This window comes from Gossypium hirsutum, chromosome A05, assembly GCF_007990345.1.
Source record: "Gossypium hirsutum isolate 1008001.06 chromosome A05, Gossypium_hirsutum_v2.1, whole genome shotgun sequence".
In the NCBI taxonomy this organism is placed as follows: domain Eukaryota; kingdom Viridiplantae; phylum Streptophyta; class Magnoliopsida; order Malvales; family Malvaceae; genus Gossypium; species Gossypium hirsutum.
This window is the reverse complement of record NC_053428.1, coordinates 18,936,098-18,950,905: the sequence shown is the minus strand read 5'-3', so window position 1 is coordinate 18,950,905 and position 14,808 is coordinate 18,936,098. Positions and strand designations below refer to the sequence as shown.

Genomic DNA, 14,808 nt, shown 5'->3' with positions numbered 1-14,808 from the left:
TACTCATCAAAAATGAAATTTTGGTTGAGGTGATAAATAAAAGATTTTAAAAACATTAGTGGCATAAATTCAAATCTCACCGTATGTATATTTTAAGATGAAAATATTAATTAATTATATAAAATAATTTTTAATAAGCTTTACAAATAAAATATCATTAAATAACTCAAAATAAAAAATAAAAAAAATTCATAAAGATGCAAATAATAATTTATAATTAAAGAAAATTTAAAATGAATATTAAAAAAATTAAAATTGCAATATAAAATGAAATATTTTGCTACATATTGGTATACTATATTTCAGGCGATAGAGATGAAATGAATTGTTACGCATGGATACAATCGATACTAACCGGAATTTACGCCATAACTAAACGTAAAGTTTGTTGTTTTACTACCATGATCTGAACAGTTCCAAGGAAGTAAATTACCATTTCTTTTTTACAAAATGACACGTATTCCACGCTAGCTCATTTACGCATACGTAACGACGTTGCGTTTCCTAATACTTTACCTCAATACACCTACAAATTTAATTTTTGTCTTTTTAGTCAACGAAAATCTGAGAGAAAGTCTAGCTCTTTTCCATTACAAGTAAAACTAAAAAGCCACCTGTGGGTTTATCTCTCTACCCTTCGTTTCTTTTTGCCTTTTATAAAAAAATCAAAGACGAAGAAGATTTCTCCAACGCCCTCTTTTTTCACTTCTCAATCCATTTTCACATTTCCCATAGTTTCGGCTGCGATTTTCTCAATTATTTAGAGATTTTAACTTAATTTACAATCTACATTGTTCTTCGATATCCCGATCTGGTATTCAGAGCTTTTCAATTCTTTTTTTTTCTTTGAATTTTTTTCCCTATTGGCTTTAGCTTCTGTTTTGGTGAATGATAGCAGCCGCCGTAGATAAATGGAGAAAGTGATTTTAGAGGAAAAGGATGCAGTTGATTGGATCTATAGAGGAGAAGGAGCTGCTAATCTTATTCTCGCTTACACTGGATCGTCTCCCGCATTTGTAAGTACTTCAACTGATTCTTTTTTTCTCGGAGCTTTAAATTTAGTCCATTGAAATTTCGAATTTGAAGGGGGTGGAGTATAAAATTGAATTTGTGAATATTCATGCTTGCTTGCTTCTTCTTCTTCTTCTTCTTTTTTTTTTTTTGGATTTTTGTTGATAAAATAATTATTATAAGATTGGGAAAGTGCTGCGAATACAAAAGTCGCAACGGAACGGAAAAAGTGGCGTGAAAGAAGGCAGAGCTTTAACAACGCATGAACGGCTTCTTTGGCGAGAAAATAAGGAGCTAACGGCGTCGTCAAACAGAGAGATTCTAGAACAGCTTTACGTCAAACATGTCATGAGCCCATTGTTAGGCCCAAAACATGTCGATGTTGGGGTATTTATTTATGTTCTATTTATTATAATTCTGATTTAGTTAATTTGGTTCGATGATCTTTGTAATCGCTTTTGGATTTTGGTCTTTTGACTTTGGCAGATTCGTGTTCTTGTTACTAAGGAATTCCTTAAGTCCGTTGAGAAGAATGTGACTTGTCACCGGCCTGCTTGGCGGGTTCACTCATCCCAGGTTGATGTAAATCGTGATTCTGTGCTAATCTTATCTGATCATTCGATCTTTCCCGATGGTAATTTGACCTTCTGCTGGTCTCCTGTTGTACTTATCAATGTGAAGGGATGATATCTTCTTTGTCACTCTTATAGACTGAGGAAGGCATGACTATGGAATCCTATCCAGCTGAGCTTAATTGTATAGTTTTATAGCTTCCTTCCATCTTATCATTGTGAGGGCAAAGTACTACTAGAGGACTTTTACTAGAATGCAGATGACAAAATGTTTTCCTGCTATAGGTTTGGAAGTAAGGGAAGGATTAGGAAGTGGCTCTCAGTGTGTAATCTGTTTGGAAATTTATAGATCTTATGTTACTTTATGCAGACTGGAAGTAGGTAAAGGACTGGGAAGTAGCTCTCACTGAGTAATTGATGTGGGAAATATTCAACAATTTGGGAAGACTAAAAGACATGCTTGCAGTCTTCATCATTTTTGTTTTCCTAGAACTTAGCTCATATGCCAGAGTATTAGTTAAATCTAAGTAAAGATGAACCTAGATTAAAATTAGTTTAAATATAGCAAAGGTTCCGTTTGTTTTTTATATGGTTGTACTTTCTTTTCTTTCAGGTAATCTTAAACGTGAACCATGTATAACTGTTGAGATAAAGGTAGATTTCTTCGTATGCCCTTTTTCCTCAATTTCTTTGTGTAATCAACTGTCTTTTTGGCATGTTCTTCATTTTCATTTGCTTCACCAAGTTTTAACTTCAATTGTTTCGATGAACTAGCCCAAATGTGGATTTCTCCCAATTTCAAGATTCATAACTGAAGAAAATGCTGTTAAGAGAAATGTAGTTCGGTTTAGAATGCACCAAGCACTGAAGTTGCATAATCAAGAGGTAACTTTATATATCTTCAATATTAGTAGGGGTTTTTTCTGGGTGCTAAGTTGTTGCTGTGTCAACATGCAAGAGAAGGGTGTCTCTTTGTAGCACTTTCTGACCCATATATTGGCCAATATGGCCATTTTGTTGAAATATCTGTGACATTTCAAAAATATTTCAGATATCAGAATATAGTGAATATAATCCGCTGGATTTATTCTCTGGATCCAGAGAAGGGATACAAAAAGCTATTGAAGCTCTGTATGCCACTCCTCAGAACAATTTCCGTGTATTTCTGAATGGTTCTATTGTATTTGGGGGTTTGGGTGGTGGCACGAACAGCACTACTGTTCAGGTTGGTGAGGCCTTTGAAGATATACTTAAGAATTTCATTCAGGCAGATAATGGCCAGCGCACAACTAGTTTTCTACAGCTTGTTGCTGAGACAATTTATACTTCTGGTGCTTTAGAACAACTTCTTGAAGTTCAGAAGCTTGATACTTATGACATTGAGGGGGCGATTCATGCTTATTACAACATAATTTCTCAACCTTGTATAGTTTGTAGAGAATTGTCTAAAGATAAATTATCATGCCGCTATACCTCTTTGCACTCCATTCCATTGGATCAAAGCTTGAAGATTGTAAAGGACTATTTGATAGCTGCAACTGCAAAGGACTGTAGTCTGATGATTAGTTTTAGACCAAAGGAAGATGGTAGACTCCCTTCTCACAATACTGTATATCTAGGATCAACTAACCAAGCTTTTGAGTACAAGGTAGATTCCAATGCCATTTTCATTTGACTCATACTCTACATCATTATCGCTATAGTATTGTATTAGTATCGTCATAGCATATGAAATTGATCCATCAAAAAATGTTTTTGATGCATGGGTTGATTTTGAAGTCAAATTTTTGTGATTCTTTTGCATATATAATTTCCATTAGGGCCATGATAATTTGCTCTGTCCTTATAAATAAACCTATAAAAATCATTATATAGCTCTTTGTTTAACAAGAAATTCTTTTGGGCTGAAATCAAAGTCATCTATGGCAGCTTTTCTTACTTCGTTCTCATTTTACATGAATATCTTATCTAAATTGACAAATTTCTAGGTGTATTTCATTGATCTGGATCTGAAACCCCTGAAGAAAATGGAGGCTTATTACGAGTTAGATAAGAAAATTGTTAGCTGCTATTCTCAGATGGTGAAAACTGAGCATGAAACAGATAAAGCTGTTACAATAAACTCCAATGGAAGTGTACGAGATCAAAGATACGCATTAGAAGACGGTTTGTTTACTGAAGGTTGTACTGGTAAGTGCAAGTAGTTCTTATTATATGTTCCCTGAACTGTTGTTGTAAAAGTAAAGGTTGCAAGGAGCCAAGATGATTAACTCGTCATTAGGCTCGAGTTCTTCCTTTCACCACTTTTTGGGGCTTTTGGATTTCCCTTGGAGAAAATAATCTCTTGTATGTATCTTTTGCTTAAAGATTTATTTGAGTTGATATCCTTTTTGTTTTCCTTCTGGTAAGTCCTCTACTTTCACAGCAGTTGTGTATTTACGGATTTATAATCAAACTTACCCATGTCTAATGTACTACTTGGTGGGAAAGGATTTAATCCTTTTCCAAATTGTTGTACAATCCATGCAACATGGACCGCCATAAAATCAGATAACCATGTGCATCCTCTTTCCAGAGTATAGTTAGTTGATAATCTACCAAAAATGTTACTGCTATTCCTATACTAAGTCGAATAAATAAATTAATGCTCTCATGTTTTGTAAAGCTATGATATTTCTCAGCCCCTTGAAGTAAAATTCCAAGTTGTCAATAATCATCTGTTCTTGCCATCGAACTTCACACCTTTTTCCTTTGCTTAGAACGAGGTAATGCATCTTATATCTTTCAGTGTTTATATTGGCATGTCTCATCAGGTTTTAGAGGGAGAGCTTTTTAACATTCCTTGGTGAAAAAATATATCAAAATGACGGAACATAAGGTAAGGGTTTGGGCTAACAGGGAAAGTGATGTGCCAACTACTCGCTGCCTTTACATCTCGACTCTACATGCCAAATTACAAATCATACAGCTGGATATTGAAGTTACTGCTTTTTTTTTTGTGGCTAACTTGATTGTAATTTATGGTGATGAGAAAGAGTACTCATTGCATTAAAGTTGATGAGAGCAGAATTTTTGCTTCAAAGACTAACTAATGAATTTTGTTCTCTGATTTGTTTCTAAACCTGACCAATTTGTGTAATTTTTCCCAATTTAATATGATAAGGCTCATAGAGAAACAACTAAAATTCTCAAAAGACCTTAATTTGAGCTTTCCATCAGCTTCAATGTTACCCAAACCATTAAAAAAATTGTAATGGTTTGCATAATTGGAAAATGTAATGCAATATGTATTAAAAAAATTACAAGATTTATAATAATTTATATAATTAAGAAATGTGTGTAACTATACAAAACATTAGAAATGTTATAATTTGTGTAATTACACAGAACATTATGGAAGTTTTATGTAATTGAGTAATATTTTGTTTAACTCGAGGGGATGGGAGCATTGAAGGGAGGAGGACGTCTGGGTCGTAGGCAGACAAGCTTGGTCTCACATCACATGTCCACAATGGGGGAGATAGAGACGCGTGGGTAACCGTAGAAACACGGCTAAATTTGCAGTGAAAAACTCAAGGTGAGTCATAGGCCTGACAGTGTTCTGCAATTACAAGAAAATGTTGTTCCATCTGGTTATTCTGACATCTCTCGGATAAACCATCCCACTGTCTGTACTCTGTACAAATGATTATTTGCTCAGTCGACTGGGAACTTTTCATAGCATGAAATCGTCAATGTCATACTGGTTATATGATTCAGTTTTAGCAATTGAAAGAATATACATTTGTGAGCGAGGGAAACCATTCAAAACTTGTTCAGCATCATAGTGAAAACTCCCAAGTATTAAGGTTTCTGTTTTTTCCCTTCATGTGTGTAAAAATTCCACATTTATTGAGCAAGGTGCCATTGGTAACCAATCAAACATCTTCTGACTGGCATTTACTTCTCACCAACTAATACTGTCAGTCCATTTACTTCCCAACCAAACTTCTTATATCTAAAGCCATAAGTAAAAAAACAAACATATTTAGAAGACAAAAAATTTAAATGTAATGAAATGAAAGTTGAGAGAGATGTAGTAATAATTTTATATATAAGACTGCTTGGATCCGTTGAAAAAAAAAAAGCTTCTTCACATTCCTAAGTCTTATACAACTTTGTTTATTGTGTCTGCTTTATTCAAAAACACCATGTCGAAGGTTTCATTCCATTCCCTTGATACCTATTTAGCTTCCTATATTTGCGCTTTTTATATATGTAATTTGATGTTTGCTCTGTGGAAGCATTTAATTTTGAACTCATCAATTCCTGCTCTGCCATTCTCTCCCTGCAGCCTGCACTGACATCCTACAGTACTTCTATTTGTCATAGGATATTATTGCTCTGAGCAGGGACAAAGTACCATAGAATCTGACTCTTTGTTTTGGCTGTTGCAGAAAACAATCCTGTCAGTGGAGCTGCTGTGTCCAAAGTGCAGGCAGAAGGTAATGCATGTAATTTCAGAGCTAGTGGGGATAACGTCCATCACCCTCGATCCATCGAAAAATACGGTAATGGTTACCGGCGAAGCTGATCCGTTTAAGATCATTAAGAAAGTCAGGAAGTTCCGTAAACACGCATCGATCGTAAGTATAGGGGCCGCAAAAGAGGAGAAGAAGAAGGATGAGAATAAGGATGAGAAGAAGGATAGCCGGAAAGATGTAGTGATATACTCTCCAAAGACATGCCAGAGATGTGAAGTTTGGTACGTTGTGCATGATGATCTTTACCATTATTGTTCCATTCTGTAAAATTAAGATCCCCCCATATTCCCAATGTAAGCTTTTGTTGCATATCTAAAATTCTAGTTTCAAAATGATAAGTGCCAGAGGAACTTCATATCTTTCAAATAGCTCTGGATAAGCATATTTAGCCTTTTTCGGTCCCTTGTATATCCTAAACCTTATGATGTTTCATGGCCAACTTTTAGTATGTCTAAAAGGGAGAAAGGATTGTATGAAACAGTGGCGCCACGTCATCTGTATCCCTTTCCAATAGTTTTATAACACATTAGTATTCTTATCCTGAATTTTAGGATTTTATCTTGAATTAATGATGTGGCATAAAACTATTGGAAAAGGATACAAATGACGTGACGTCACTGTTTCATGTAATCCTTTCTCATCTAAAAGGTTTATATTTCTTTTATCAATCATTTTATTTTCTGCAAAATACACATTTCCCAAACATAGAGTTTCATCCCATTACTTGGAATAATCCCATTAATGGTTAGAAATGGCTATGTTTATTATTTCTTTTTAACTCTAGCTTCACATAAAAAAATATTAATATCAAATTATTCAACTTTTTCTGCATGTTACATGAATTAAATTATAAACACGTGTATATTTACTATATAATAGTTTGGATTTAATTGTTAAAAAAAAAGAAAAGAAAAGAAACTCTTTCAAATTTTATTAACATAGTTTAAATTTTTAGCAAATTAAATTCAATTGTCCATGAAATAGGAACTCATTATTTGCAATTTGATCGTGAAAGCATTTTACATCTAAATTAATAACTAAACTAACAGATGCACTTGTTTAATATAGTAATATTTTGAAGCTCAATTAAAATGGTACAATAATTAAATGAGGTTTGCTGTAATTAATTTTATTTCAAACTTGATGCATCTTGTATGAGCTCACATATATTTTTAACTTATATAAATTTAAAAAAAACAATAAAACCATAGTAGTAATATCACAACAAATATTGACTTTTTGATTAGGATTAGAAAAGACGTGATAGTTGGATTATTTGTATAATTACAAAATGTATCCTCATAGCCGGTAATAGAGTGGTCAATTTTCATACAAATTGAGATGTGTTTAATAAATATTAATCTATGAAAATTGTCTATTTTAATTGGATGATATCAACACGTTTGATCCATTTCCTTTTAATAGAAAAAAGATTTTGCAACATTTTAGGTGGCTATTATTATTAATGTTGCTTCCTTGCTTCTACCTACCATTCTCGACTATTTTCATTATTTATTTCGCATGAGAATGATTACTTTAATTACCCTTTCCCAAGTTGAGAGTTTTATCATTACCAGGCTTCAATAACAGATCATTGGGCTGCCTTGCTTTTAGCTTTTTCATCGTTATGGGCTTTTATTGAGATAATGGATTACCTCTTCGGCCTTGAAAGGTGGCAGAGCCCCTCCCTAAACCCCCCCCCCAAAAAAAAAAAGAAAGAAGGGTTTTCCATTCAAAGGCAATATTGCTTTTGAAGGCCTAAATTGTGATTGCTCAAACCGCAAGAAGAAAAAACATAAAAAAAAAAAAATCTGCACAACCCCAAAACCGTCCCTTCACTTCTCAGCCAGGCAATATACTAAAATAAACTAGATTCATATAATTGAATGTGTTTGATGCAAGTAAAGCACAACAGTTCCTGCAATTCTCTTTTGAGTGAGGTGCGATTATCTTAAAGCCATTTTGCTGCTCAAACATTTGTACAATATTTATGTAAAATGTAATTGTATATGCAACAAGACAACCATTGACATTGCTTATATAATTGAATGCTAAAAACAGGGCAGTGAATCTTTCTATTTCTCTTTACAATCATCCTAAAAACCCAATGGCTCAAAGATGCACAGTCTTTTCTTTTGCTCATTGATCACCAAAATCTGCATTCCCTATGGACAGGATAATCTTTGTACAAAAAAAAAAGAATGAAATCGATAAAGAAGAACCAACCTAAGGTACAGCAACAACATAAGTAAATACCTTAGTTATATAAGAAGATGAAAAGATCTGCAAAGATAGACTTACATTGTACAAAATCACAACGTGGACTGGGGATGATGCTCATATTTACATTTAAACATCAGCAACAACAATAAAATGTAAGGCAAAGAGCAGTAGAGTCATAGAGAACCAAGGTTTAAGACTACCTAGGCAAATGAATTCTGTATCTAACCAGTCAAGGGTCTTGCTTGTCACTTGAGATAGTTTCATGAACAAGTCTCAGTATTATTTACTAATTGACTCATTCATCTCGTCTCTCAACAATCATCCTGGGCAAGAAACTCAAGTCTTTTACCTCATAATTATCAGTTGTCCTAGATCTAACACGAACATAAGTTGCAAATGAAAACCGGACATTATTTTCTTCCAATGGCTTCGAAGAGTACCACAGCTGGAAACAAGACGAGTCAATTGAAGGAATGAAGGTATTGCATTCAATGCTTGTCCCAATTTCAGTAATGTGAATGGCTTCGCAACCTGAAGCATTGAGTGTTTCCCTGCATTGTAAAACATCAAAACATTATCTTTCCCCAACAAATATGCAATGAAATTCAACAACTTTTACTAAAAAATCTACCTGAATATCTGGCCACCGCCAATGACAAACACCTTCTCTATTGCAAAACAATAAGGAACCTCGGCTAATAGTTCCAAAGCTGATGGAATGCTCCCACATATTACAACATTTTCTCCAGTTGTAATATCAGAACTCTGGGAACGAGTAAGGACAACATTCAGGCGACCGGGTAAAGGTCTAAACTCAAGTGGAATACTCTCCCAGGTTTTTCTACCCATTACTACAGCATTCTTCTTCTCAGGATCTGATGTTGTCACTGTAAGTTCCTTGAAGAATTTGAGATCAGAAGGCAATCTCCATGGCAACTTGCCATCTTTCCCTATCCCCATTTCACGAGTTGCAGCCACTACGACTCGGTAATTCCTCGGGGAAGCACAGTTAGATAGGCTTCTTAGATTTTCACCCGACATTACAGAAAACCTATGCTTTGTAATCTCGTTAAAACCTCTTAAAAATTGAGACCCAGAGATAAGATTGGGAAACCCATTATTGTAACGACTCAGAAGAACCTAAAAATAAAAACGCAGATCGCGAGAACAATAAGTCAGATAATACGACGCAAGCGAAAGTGTAGAAAGGAAACCCCATTTAACTATACAAACCTTGGAGAAAAGTTTGTTACTCTGCAGACGCGTCAACATTGAGAAGAAAACGAGATCCAATACCCACAATCTTTGAACATCGGAACAAACCACCAAAAGAGTCCGACCAAAACAGTTGCTCTGCTTCTGTTTGAAACACCGACGGTCAGGGAGGGAGTCCAGCAAATATTATTGACCCTTTTTTCATTTATTGATAATTTATTCACCAACGATTTACTTTCTTTTTGGCTCTCTTTAGAAAAAAGGAAAACTATTACACAAATATAATATTATTTACACAAAAAAGGTAATTATTTATTACAATTTTTTTAACACCTTAATCAATTTTACTAACAGTGATTAACATTTTTAATATAATATATTTTAATATAAATAAAATAAATGCATTATTTATGTAGCATAAATTATTAATATGTTAATAAATAATTCTTTAAACCTGATATGTATATATAGCATAAACACAATGAACAAAAAGATATAACACAAACAATAACACAAATACTTGTATTACAAAACAAAACAACATTTTATACTACATTAAAGTGTGCACTAACCCAACAAAAAAATGTCCATTCACCACTGCAAAACCAGCCGGTCCGAATGACACTGTTACACGCTTCTGTTAGGTGTTTTTATTTACACCGCTTTTCCCTTCGACTCTGATAATCTGATATATCACCCCAACAAAGCTTTCTATCCATCTTCAATATGCATGAATACTTGTTATTGAACATTTGATCGATTCTTTTCCGTACACACATCTCATTCTCATTTGCACCAGCAAAACAGCTTCCTTCTCTGCATCATGCATGCAAACGTACAAATCATTTATCTAACTAATGAAAATTTAATCATATGCACGGTTGAATTTAATTATCTTTTGACTTACCCCAGGTTTGACTACTACTTCACTTTCTATGCGTTCAAGGAGTTCGTCCTGCCGAATTATAGCTTCATGGAGAGCCTGCTCATGTAAACAACAGTCGTCAAGAAACAAGAAAACACGCATCATTACGGAATCCTTATATCAAATAACAAACGGTGCTGTACCACTGTAGCCTTCTCTTACATCAGGCTCCGGTCATTTAATAAAGGAGTAGAACAGTTTGGGACAAAGATCAAGACAGGCTTGAAATGCTTCTTAAGGCTACTCACAAGTAACAACCTAAGAACGCGGCATGGAAGAGATAATCTATACTCGGAGCTGGAAGCATAGAATGGTTACCTTCTTTGTAGCAATTAGTTCTGCTTCTAGCATTTCCACACGATAAATAGCAGCTTTCAACAACTCCTCTTTCTCATGAGGCATCTCAAATCGTTTTGATTGCAGCATCTCAATCTTCTCTTCTAGAGCACCCAGCCTTCTTACAACAGATGACAGGACGTCTGCCTCAGTAAACCTTGGAGCAGGAGAAGGTGGACGAGTTTCCTCCTTGTACGTTGGTTCAATATGCTGCTCAGGAATGCTACATGTTAAATCAGTTGAACTCTTCTTTTTCATCAGATTCAATGCCATTGTTCGGATAAATGTTAAAAAAGTCAAGAAGGGAACAACTATAGCAATGATACGACCATAGATTCCTTTTGGAGTTTGCCTTTCCAGCAGCAGAGGAGTCCCTGCAATTAAAGATAGTAGGCTTCATTGAATTAAAAAAGAAAAAAGAAAAGATGAATAAATAAAACACCTTTTAACGTAGCTCATTTTGCTAACCTTCAGAAGTATATAGAGTCTGACGTGACACTTGTTTCTCACATTCCAAATCTACAACCTTGTCAATCATGGGAACATACTCACCATACTCAGACGAACCACCACCACAGATCACCTTGCCAGCCATTCTAGCCTATACAAATATCATGGTATATTGTTACAACTTCAAGATTGAAGAATTTATAGTCTGACACTGAAAGTGCAGTTCCACTTCTTAGGGTGTTACCATGTTATTTTATACAGTGAGCAAAGCATCCACCTATATACTCACTCTTGAATAGAAGAAAGACTATTCTGGTATTAGGTGGTGTTTTAAACTGTGAATCTAGCATGTAACGAACGAAATCCTTTTATGCCACTTAAATCTGTCATAGCAATTTGCAAGTATCTACCTCTTCACTAACGGGAGCCAATATTGGATGTAAATAGCTTCTAGTTTTCTTAGGGGAAGCAAGTTCTTCCACTTCAGATCCTGACTCAGCAGCAGATGTGTCACTACTCTTTATCTGATTCAGGGTGAACATTTAATGCAGAAATAAAAATTAGAGAATATTTGATTAAATTCTAACAAAGTAAAATATAAAGCTGAGAAGGTATAATATGCACTGCAAAAGAAAAATAGTGAACCGTACCAAAGGATAACATGGCTTATCATAGGCAATTACCCTTCCCTCACTGTTTGAAACTGTCACAATCTGTCTGGGAAATAGTGCTTCCCCACTGGCAATCATCTAAATTAAGATAGCATTCATATTGCTTAAAACATGTATGGGATAACAATGAAAATGAAGGAGATTGGAAAATAACCCAAATTTATTCACATAGTGCATATTACACCTTTAATATGTTGGGGTCTTTCCAGGGACCTTTGTCTGATCTCATACAACCTCCCTGGTCAGAACAAATGCAGCTACCTCCAAGAAATTGCGGCAACTCACTAACCAAGTTCAATATATAAAAACCCTTTACTTTCCAGCACAACTAAATGTGAATTAATCCACATATCAGCAACCAAAAACATTTTATTACCTTGCTTCAATAATTTCAAGCAACTTATTCTGGTAGTTGCTACCCAGAACCTGAGAGAAATTTAAAAAATGAGGTAACTTCCAGTAACAGAGAGTCCATACTTCAACTCTAATAAAAAACCAAATTATACAAAGAATTTGAACTTACATTGATCTTACTAGCTGTTTTAGAATCAAGAAAAGATTTGACAGCTTTCAGGCCCATTTTAAAACCCGGACCAGCGTTAATGATGAACATACGGTAAAGAGTCTGTAGAGGGGCAATCATAATAAACATTCCTGACAAATTTCTATCAATGCTGAAAACACAAGCTATATTTACAAAATATCTGAGCAGATCAGCAATAGGACGAACATGCTACCTCAGGGTAGTTATCACCATCAATCTTCTGCAGCCGCCTCACAAGATCTTGTGCAGTCTTGGTAAAGTTTTTATATCCCTGAGAACAAAAATGACTGGAAGTGATCAACATGCAAATACTGTGATAGACTCTTGTTAGGCTATCATAAGATGATGGCAGGATCCGGACCCTAAAATATAAGAAGCAACATAAAACATACCATGCCTTGAACATCCAAAATAGTTGTACTTGAATCTATGTGTCTCTTCGCAGCAATGGAGCAAGCCGGAAACTTAATAGCAAAACACTTCTCAAATTCCTGCACATGGTATCTTACATATCGTTCCACAGTTGTGACTCGCATGAGCTTGTCAGGTTCAACTTTTCCTAGCAATTCAATGTAAACCGGTCTTCCTTCCTTATCCACCCCATGATAACCTTGAGGGTAGTACTTCAACACTTCATCCAACTCACTGAACTCAAAATCCTGGTTAAATCATAATAACATTTTTTTTTTTAAAAAAAAGGTCAGTATTTCTCTACATAAAACCAGGCAACAAGTGAATAAACAACTTGGAAAAAAAAGTTATACATGTCCTTGAAACTAAGGACGGAAGCAAATATCTAATGCAGTAAGGAAGTAAGAGCATTCCTGCAATAAGATGGGATCACCTCCAAAATAGTATCAGTACCAAAGTCTTTCCTCCATTGGATCATATTATCCCACATGTGCGTTGTTTTTTCGATGTCGAACTTCCTTGCTTTCAAGAATCTGCAAGAAAACCACCGAGCACGGTACAAATAAACCAATTTTGCATCGGTAAAAATCGTTGAAGCAATCCTACATAAAAAGCATAGTGGATTTCAAACGTACCTCAGTAGCATATGATAATCGTCATGCCTAGCAGGAAGCAACTGCTCGGCTATTAATGCCTGACGGAAAGCATCAACAGTCTGCAACTCCTCGATATCACGAAAGTCCTTAATCGAAACAGAGAGACCACTTTTCCTCCTACTACTCTTCTTCTTAAGAGAACGTTTAAACTTACTCGATGCCTTTATCGCTTTCTTCTTTAAATTCCCGATTCTTGTCCTCCTGTCATCTTCAGAGACTTCGAAATCCGATTTCCTGTCTTTCCTTTCATCATTACAAACAATACCTTCAAAACCTACAACAAGTTCATCGATATTCAGAAATATTATTAGTTCAAACGATGCAGCAAGTAACGATCAAAGAAAAAAAAAACTAAAAAGCGTGAAGCATAGACTTGGCAGCAGAAAAGTTCCACTCACAAGGCCTTGCGAAACGATCGAGCGGGCCGGACATGTTTGAAGGATCAGTCTCGTGGAAAAGTGCCACACACGATCCAGAACGTGGATACGATTATTTAGAAAGGGAACCGAAATCAATGGGAGTAGCGAAGGAACTGAAGATTTTACCAGTGGGATCTAAAAAGGAAACGGCAGTTCGAAGAAATCGATCTTCAGGAATGACGTGGCTGCTCAGGTTTAGACGGACAAAACAAACAAAAGAGAGATAAATTAATACATAAATACATCGCAAAAAACTAAAAGGTCAAAATATTATTTATATATTAATTATCGGCGGAGCAAACGTCAAACAGGAAAGGGGCCCAGATGGGGGGGGTTCCCACTTTCTCTCCGTTTGAAAAGTAAACTCGTAGTGTTAACTGCTGCAGTGAGTAGATATTGTTCGCGGGAATTTGCTGACGGATAACGAGTTTCTGTCGGTGCCTTTAAATGTTTTATTCTCTCTCATGTTTTAAGTGCAGGGCAGGATATATTTACAGTTAAAACAACCATATCAATGTCGTATAAAACTTTTAGTTGCTTTTTCTCAGGGCGAAGCTAAAAAATATTTTTAGTGGAGTAAAATTTAAATCGTAATTTTTATTATAGTAAACTTTTACTATTCTCAATAGATTATATTTTTATAATTTTTAAAAATTAAATTAAAATTTGTTTTTTAGAAAGATTAAAATAAAATTTATTTTTATTAATTTAAAATTTTAAAAATTTTAAAGAGTTTAAACGAAAAAAATTGACCCACCTAAAAAATAAAAGAATTTGAGTAAAAATATAAATAAAAAATAGGTTTAGATAAAAAATAAAATTCGTTTAAAAGATGGACCAGGCTTTAAATAA

The 14,808-nt window shown here is 34.8% G+C and overlaps 4 protein-coding genes across 7 annotated transcripts; 2 read left to right on the top strand and 2 right to left on the bottom strand.

The window, feature by feature from the left end:
• Positions 1-543: 543 nt before the first annotated feature.
• LOC107957935 (inositol-pentakisphosphate 2-kinase) lies at positions 544-3,981 on the top strand. 3 transcript variants are annotated; one of them, XM_016893563.2, is made up of 8 exons: positions 544-814; positions 896-1,016; positions 1,195-1,398; positions 1,498-1,645; positions 2,197-2,237; positions 2,358-2,468; positions 2,635-3,231; positions 3,572-3,981. In XM_016893563.2, exons 2-8 carry the CDS (start codon positions 912-914, stop codon positions 3,785-3,787), a joined length of 1,422 nt encoding a protein of 473 aa, XP_016749052.1. In that variant the 5' UTR covers positions 544-814; positions 896-911; the 3' UTR covers positions 3,788-3,981. The 3 variants fall into 3 exon arrangements, with proteins under 3 accessions (XP_016749052.1, XP_016749053.1, XP_040969736.1); XM_016893564.2 differs by having other exon boundaries at positions 549-814; positions 899-1,016; XM_041113802.1 differs by having other exon boundaries at positions 574-1,016.
• Positions 3,982-5,607: 1,626 nt separating this feature from the next.
• On the top strand, positions 5,608-6,651 carry LOC107957936 (heavy metal-associated isoprenylated plant protein 32). The gene is made up of 2 exons (XM_016893565.2): positions 5,608-5,782; positions 6,020-6,651. Exons 1-2 carry the CDS (start codon positions 5,774-5,776, stop codon positions 6,371-6,373), a joined length of 363 nt encoding a protein of 120 aa, XP_016749054.1. The 5' UTR covers positions 5,608-5,773; the 3' UTR covers positions 6,374-6,651.
• A 1,687-nt stretch (positions 6,652-8,338) lies between these two features.
• LOC107960692 (bifunctional dihydrofolate reductase-thymidylate synthase) lies at positions 8,339-10,265 on the bottom strand. The gene is made up of 4 exons (XM_016896990.2): positions 10,117-10,265; positions 9,563-9,688; positions 8,961-9,469; positions 8,339-8,880 (listed from the first exon to the last, which is right to left on the bottom strand). The coding sequence occupies exons 2-4, from the start codon at positions 9,599-9,601 to the stop codon at positions 8,625-8,627; spliced, it is 804 nt and encodes a 267-aa protein (XP_016752479.2). The 5' UTR covers positions 9,602-9,688; positions 10,117-10,265; the 3' UTR covers positions 8,339-8,624.
• On the bottom strand, positions 10,159-14,467 carry LOC107957937 (phosphatidylinositol/phosphatidylcholine transfer protein SFH8). Of its 2 annotated transcripts, XM_041113801.1 has the most exons (15): positions 14,083-14,459; positions 13,936-13,940; positions 13,517-13,811; positions 13,315-13,414; positions 12,863-13,129; positions 12,664-12,741; positions 12,450-12,551; positions 12,303-12,352; positions 12,111-12,210; positions 11,906-12,004; positions 11,666-11,779; positions 11,274-11,406; positions 10,788-11,179; positions 10,452-10,526; positions 10,159-10,360 (listed from the first exon to the last, which is right to left on the bottom strand). In XM_041113801.1, the coding sequence occupies exons 3-15, from the start codon at positions 13,525-13,527 to the stop codon at positions 10,331-10,333; spliced, it is 1,551 nt and encodes a 516-aa protein (XP_040969735.1). In that variant the 5' UTR covers positions 13,528-13,811; positions 13,936-13,940; positions 14,083-14,459; the 3' UTR covers positions 10,159-10,330. The 2 variants fall into 2 exon arrangements, with proteins under 2 accessions (XP_040969735.1, XP_016749055.1); XM_016893566.2 differs by having other exon boundaries at positions 13,936-14,467.
• Positions 14,468-14,808: the final 341 nt, after the last annotated feature.

Excerpts from the sequence above, each read along its gene's own strand:
- LOC107957937 (XM_016893566.2), bottom strand. The coding sequence starts at position 13,969 with ATGTCCGGCCCGCTCGATCGTTTCGCAAGGCCTT. Across the intron at positions 11,180-11,273 it reads GACTCTATATACTTCTGAAG|GGACTCCTCTGCTGCTGGAA; the intron begins GTTAGCAAAATG and ends CTTTAATTGCAG. Across the intron at positions 10,527-10,787 it reads AACTAATTGCTACAAAGAAG|GCTCTCCATGAAGCTATAAT; the intron begins GTAACCATTCTA and ends TTACATGAGCAG.
- LOC107960692 (XM_016896990.2), bottom strand. The coding sequence starts at position 9,601 with ATGTTGACGCGTCTGCAGAGTAACAAACTTTTCTCCAAG. Across the intron at positions 9,470-9,562 it reads GTAACAAACTTTTCTCCAAG|GTTCTTCTGAGTCGTTACAA; the intron begins GTTTGTATAGTT and ends TTTTATTTTTAG. Across the intron at positions 8,881-8,960 it reads GGCGGTGGCCAGATATTCAG|GGAAACACTCAATGCTTCAG; the intron begins GTAGATTTTTTA and ends TTTACAATGCAG.
- LOC107957935 (XM_016893563.2), top strand. The coding sequence starts at position 912 with ATGGAGAAAGTGATTTTAGAGGAAAAGGATGCAGTTGATTGGATCTAT. Across the intron at positions 2,469-2,634 it reads TGAAGTTGCATAATCAAGAG|ATATCAGAATATAGTGAATA; the intron begins GTAACTTTATAT and ends AAAATATTTCAG. Across the intron at positions 3,232-3,571 it reads ACCAAGCTTTTGAGTACAAG|GTGTATTTCATTGATCTGGA; the intron begins GTAGATTCCAAT and ends ACAAATTTCTAG.